The sequence below is a fragment of the Misgurnus anguillicaudatus genome, chromosome 12, assembly GCF_027580225.2.
Source record: "Misgurnus anguillicaudatus chromosome 12, ASM2758022v2, whole genome shotgun sequence".
In the NCBI taxonomy this organism is placed as follows: Eukaryota; Metazoa; Chordata; class Actinopteri; order Cypriniformes; family Cobitidae; genus Misgurnus; species Misgurnus anguillicaudatus.
Genome location: NC_073348.2, coordinates 5,516,414 through 5,521,181, shown reverse-complemented (window position 1 = coordinate 5,521,181; position 4,768 = coordinate 5,516,414). Strand labels below are relative to the sequence as shown.

General features: G+C 46.7%; 1 protein-coding gene across 1 annotated transcript; it reads left to right on the top strand.

The window, feature by feature from the left end:
• The first annotated feature begins 405 nt into the window (after nt 1–405).
• LOC141368879 (uncharacterized) lies at nt 406–1,879 on the top strand. Its single transcript, XM_073873659.1, has 5 exons — nt 406–728; nt 815–989; nt 1,079–1,374; nt 1,456–1,625; nt 1,703–1,879. The coding sequence occupies exons 2-5, from the start codon at nt 925–927 to the stop codon at nt 1,877–1,879; spliced, it is 708 nt and encodes a 235-aa protein (XP_073729760.1). The 5' UTR covers nt 406–728; nt 815–924.
• The last annotated feature ends 2,889 nt before the right edge of the window (nt 1,880–4,768 follow it).

Here is a 4,768-nt window from a genome sequence, read left to right as displayed (position 1 = left end):
TCATTTTGTGGAAATGTATTCAAAATGTCCATTGTGTGGTCGCGACTATGCTCAACTAAGCCAGCATCTGAAGGTGTTACACGGTGTGGTCAATCTGGAGGAGAGACACCTCCTTCTGGCGCAAGAGTCCGGCTGGGTCAACGTCCGTCAGGGACGTTGCCCCATGCCGAGATGCCAGAAGGTGTCAAGGATGAATAGGCACCTCTTCTCCCACTCCGAGCTCTCGGCAAAGGCACGCCGGGTCGCCTTTGCCGAGAGCAAGCGGCAAAAAATATTGTTGGAGTTGGCAACCCTGAGAGCTACGAACCCGGCAATGCCGATGGTGTCTTCCCTCGACCTGCGGGGGGAAGGAGAGCAGGCCGGGGAAGGCACCTCGGCCGCCGCCGCCGCCGAGGAAGACGTGACAGGCTGAGGGCGACCAACGCCGACCTCAACGATCAGGTCGACGCCCTCACGTCTTCCTTGGCGGAGCTCACAAAGAGATATAAAAAACTTCTTCGTCGGCAGACGGCGAGGCCGGCGCAGGAAGTCCGGAGGGTGACGGGCAAGCTTCTCAGCGCTCTGGAGGCTCCGGTGTCTCCGGACCGGGAGGAGGCACAACCGGAGGCCACCGGAGACTCTCCTCCGAAGGTAGAAGCTGGTCCCGTCACGCCACCCCCCGCAACCTGAGGAGGAAGAGGGGGGAGAGTCAAGCGGCCCTCAGTTTCCGGACCACGTGGTCGCCCTTAGTGAGTAGCAGTCTTTATTCCCAGCGACCTCCTACTGTCGATAGTCTATAATGCTAATGTTTATCTCCCTCTCTCTCTCTCTCTAGACGAGCTCCTGGCGGAGTTCAGGAGGCATCACGAGGGGCCTGAACCCAGCCGGAAGCTGAGGGACAACGTGACTAGCAAGATCTACCGTATCAGGGCCTTCGTGGCCTACATGGCGGAGGGGAAAAGCAGGCTGGCCACGTTGCGGTTCATGGACGACCCTGAGAGGATGAGGACGTAAGTTCCGGTCCTAGTTGTCTTTCTGCTGTCGTTTTGACGCCGGCGGGGCGCTATTAACTCTCGTTTCTCTTTGTGTGTGTCCGCAGGTGGGTGACCAATCTCAGGGCGTCCAAAATGACCGAGACCACCTTGAACCACTACCTGAACAACGTGGCCCAGTTCCTTGACTACATGCATGAGACCCCTCCGCCGACCTCCCGCCTGTCCAAGAAATCTATGCTGGGGATCAGGCGGGAGGTCAGGGCCCTGCTGAAGGGCCTCCGTAGAGGTGTTGTGATGCACCAAATTGGGGTGAAACAGGCCAAAGAGGGCCACGTCATCCCCAAGGCGGTGCTCCGTCAATGCCTCTCGGAGGCCAAGAAGCGTATACCGGAGGTCCTGGGTAGGTCGAAGTCGCTGTCGGTTTGGCATTGTGTCCGGTTTCGTGTCTCTGTTTTACTCAGGTGTGCTCTTGTATTCACAGACCAGCTCAAGAACGACCTGCAGCAAAAGACGCAGTTCTCCTTCTATGGCTACTTGACGGCCTACTACGCCTCCATTTACGGGCACCGGCTGGAGGTTTTTCAGAACCTCACCATCCGGGAGGTGGAGGGGGCCGTCAAGTCGCCTAGCACGGGGGACTACCTCATAAACGTAAGCGTTTTACCCCGAGCGTAGATCGGAAATCGTCGCGCCTGGCACGACCTAACTCTATCTTTTCTCTCTCGCAGATCTCTCTACACAAGATGAACCGGGCGTTCGGCCCGGCGCAGCTGTCCCTGACCGCCGAGGAGTATGGATGGTTTCGGCGGTTCCTGGCGCTGCGCGACCGGCTGGTCGGCGGGCCAGACGCCCGCTTATTCTTTTACACGTCGACACTAGGGTTTAATATTTTTCCCGAAAATTAGATCAAATCAAATCCCGGGAAAAGACGACCCATTTCCCGGGAATCCCGGGAAATAGCAGTTTTTTTTGCACAAGTATCAATATCATTCAAATATGCGTTCCCAACATGTTTTATATTATTTGTATCATTATTAGGGCAAGAAACACAGTTTATGTCCATATCAACAACGTTTTTTGCAATGATCAATTCTGCTGAGGATCAAGTGAGCTGCATGCGTGACAGCCTGCCGTAGCGAAATGCCAGGTGGATTGTCTGTGACTTCTGAAAATCTTTAAAATTATAAAACTATAATTTAGAATAACTGAGGAATAATCACTCGAAGTTAAGCAACAATTTCTTTATTAGGGCAGGTATATTTCTCTTTTAAATAAATATAGGCTACAAGTTTTGACTACCCTAAATAAAAGCAAACGACCCACAGAAGTGTAAAACTCGATCAATACATACGCCAAATTCCACTTTGGCGTGCATATGATACGCAAGTCCTTCCCATTCACTTAAACGGGGCATCTTTTTTTGTCGTTTTATTTATTGGTTTCTCAATTTTTTTGCTATTTTTACCATTTTCGCTTGGGTTTAGGGTTAGAACAACTTTTTGTTATTTAAAAATGACATCCTAACCCAAACCCCAACTCTAACCCCAACTCCAAGCGACCATGGCTTAAATATGGACAAAAACATAGAGAAACCTGTATATTAAATAACCTTATTAAGCAAATCTGAAATCTAACCCTAAAACCAAGCGAAAATGGTTTAAAAAACAGAAAAAAATTGAGAAACCAATAAATAAAACGACAAAAAAAGATGCCCCGTTTAAGTGAATGGGAAGGACTTGCGTATCATATGCACGCCAAAGTGGAATTTGGCGTATGTATTGCACGAGTTTTACACTTCCTGCTATTTATACGCAACCTCAGGAGACTGGGTAGCGAAAAAACTGTGCATGGCAATAATTAAAGACAGGACCAGTCCTATGTAGACTAAAACTGAATTGAAATGATAATTTAAAACTAAAACAAAAGCATAAACACAAACAGTAACACTGTCGCAATAGGGCAATTTCGCGCAAAACTGTCACTCACAAGTTGAGCAACAATTTCTTTATTAGGGCAGATATGAAGGGTTTCGTTGCAAAACGAGATAAATCCATTTTTAACATTTTTGTCAAAACATGTTTAATATTATGTTATCTTGTTATTATTTTGTTTTATGGTGCTACTTAGCTGTATTTGTTAAGTTATGAAGGTTTAAATCAAAACAAACCAACTGCAGTTGAATTGAAATTAATTGGAATGCACAACCAAAAAACGTGATTTCTGAACAATTAAAAAAACTGTGGTTATCTCGTTTTGCAACGAAACTCTTCATATATTTTTCTTTTAAACATATCCTACAAATTTATACTAAATAAAAGCAAACGGCCCACAGAAATGCGCAACTGTGCACGCACTGCACGGCAATAATTAAAGACTGGACCAGTCCTATGTAGACTAAAACTGAATTTAAATAATAATTTAAAAAACTAAAACAAAAGCATAAACACAAACAGTAACACTGCCGCAATAGGGCAATTTAGCGCAAAACTGTCACTTACAAGTTAAGCAACAATTTCTTTATTAGGGCAGGTATATTTTTCTTTTAAACATAAAACAATTTTAAATAAATAAAAGCAAACGACCCTCAGAAATGTGTAAATGTGCACGGAAAGATTAAAGACAGAGCCATGCCTAGGGTAAAACAGAATTGAAATAATAATTTAAAAACTAAAACAAACGCATAAACAGTAACACTGCCGCAATAGGGCAATTACAAGCGAAAGTGTCACTCACATTATCAGCATTGCATTTCAAACCGTTTTTATTTCTCACCTTGCCCTTCATTTATTTATTTTTTTTGGAAATGTGCTTTTAAAAAGCACAGAGCGTCGATGGACTCAGGCGGTTTCGTATTTTTGTAACAAATTGGCCGCAAATAGAGGACGCTTTCTCCGACTCCACAGATGTAGCCTGAATAGTGCTAAGAGCATCAAACAGCTGTTGCAGGTGGGGTGGTCTCCTTTTGGTGGCTTCGAAAAGGGAAAACTCTTTGTTTAGAATGGTCATGAAGTCACCGTCTTTCATTTCCTCTGAGGCTGGCTTAGTGGTCATTGAAAAAGCCAGCTGCAAATCTAATCTAGCGCACGTTTATATAAAAAAATATATATATATATATAAATTTCCCGTTTCCCGTCATAACTTTTCCCGGGAATCGGGAAATAGTCTTGATAAGATTTCCCGGGAATCCCGTTTCTCGGGATTAAACCCTAGTCGACACCCAACCCCTGTAAGAACTTGAACAACTACTTTCAGGGGGCTTGGGTGTCGATGGGCCTGCCGGGGAAACCCACGTTCATGGACGTGAGGACCTCCATCGCCACCCACGTAAGCGCCGGACACCCGTGATATCGTTAGATTTCGTTTGTAACTCTCCCCCTGTGAGTTTCCTTCGTAGCTCTTACGCGACCGCGTTTTGCTTGCGTCGATGCTAATTTCTTTCTCTTTCTTGTGTTTCAGAGCTTGGAAAAGTACTCGGGGGGGGGGGGGAAGAAGAGAGCCCGGACTCCTCCTCCTCGTCCTCCGTCGGGGCGTCCCCGGTTCGGACGCCCAGCGAACTCTCCGCCCCCTCCGCGGAACCGGCTTTGCCAGCGGTCCACGACCCCGAGCAGGCCGACCCCGAGCAGGCCCGGGCACGAACCTGAGGGCGAACCTGAGGCGGGCCTTGGATAAGGCCCGAAAGTAGAATGTTCAAATGTTCTGTGTTTGCGTGTCATTTAAATGTGTTCATTGTATTGTGTGTTTTTTTTATAAATAAATGTTCATGTTCTTCTGAAAAATGACTGACTTGTCTTCAT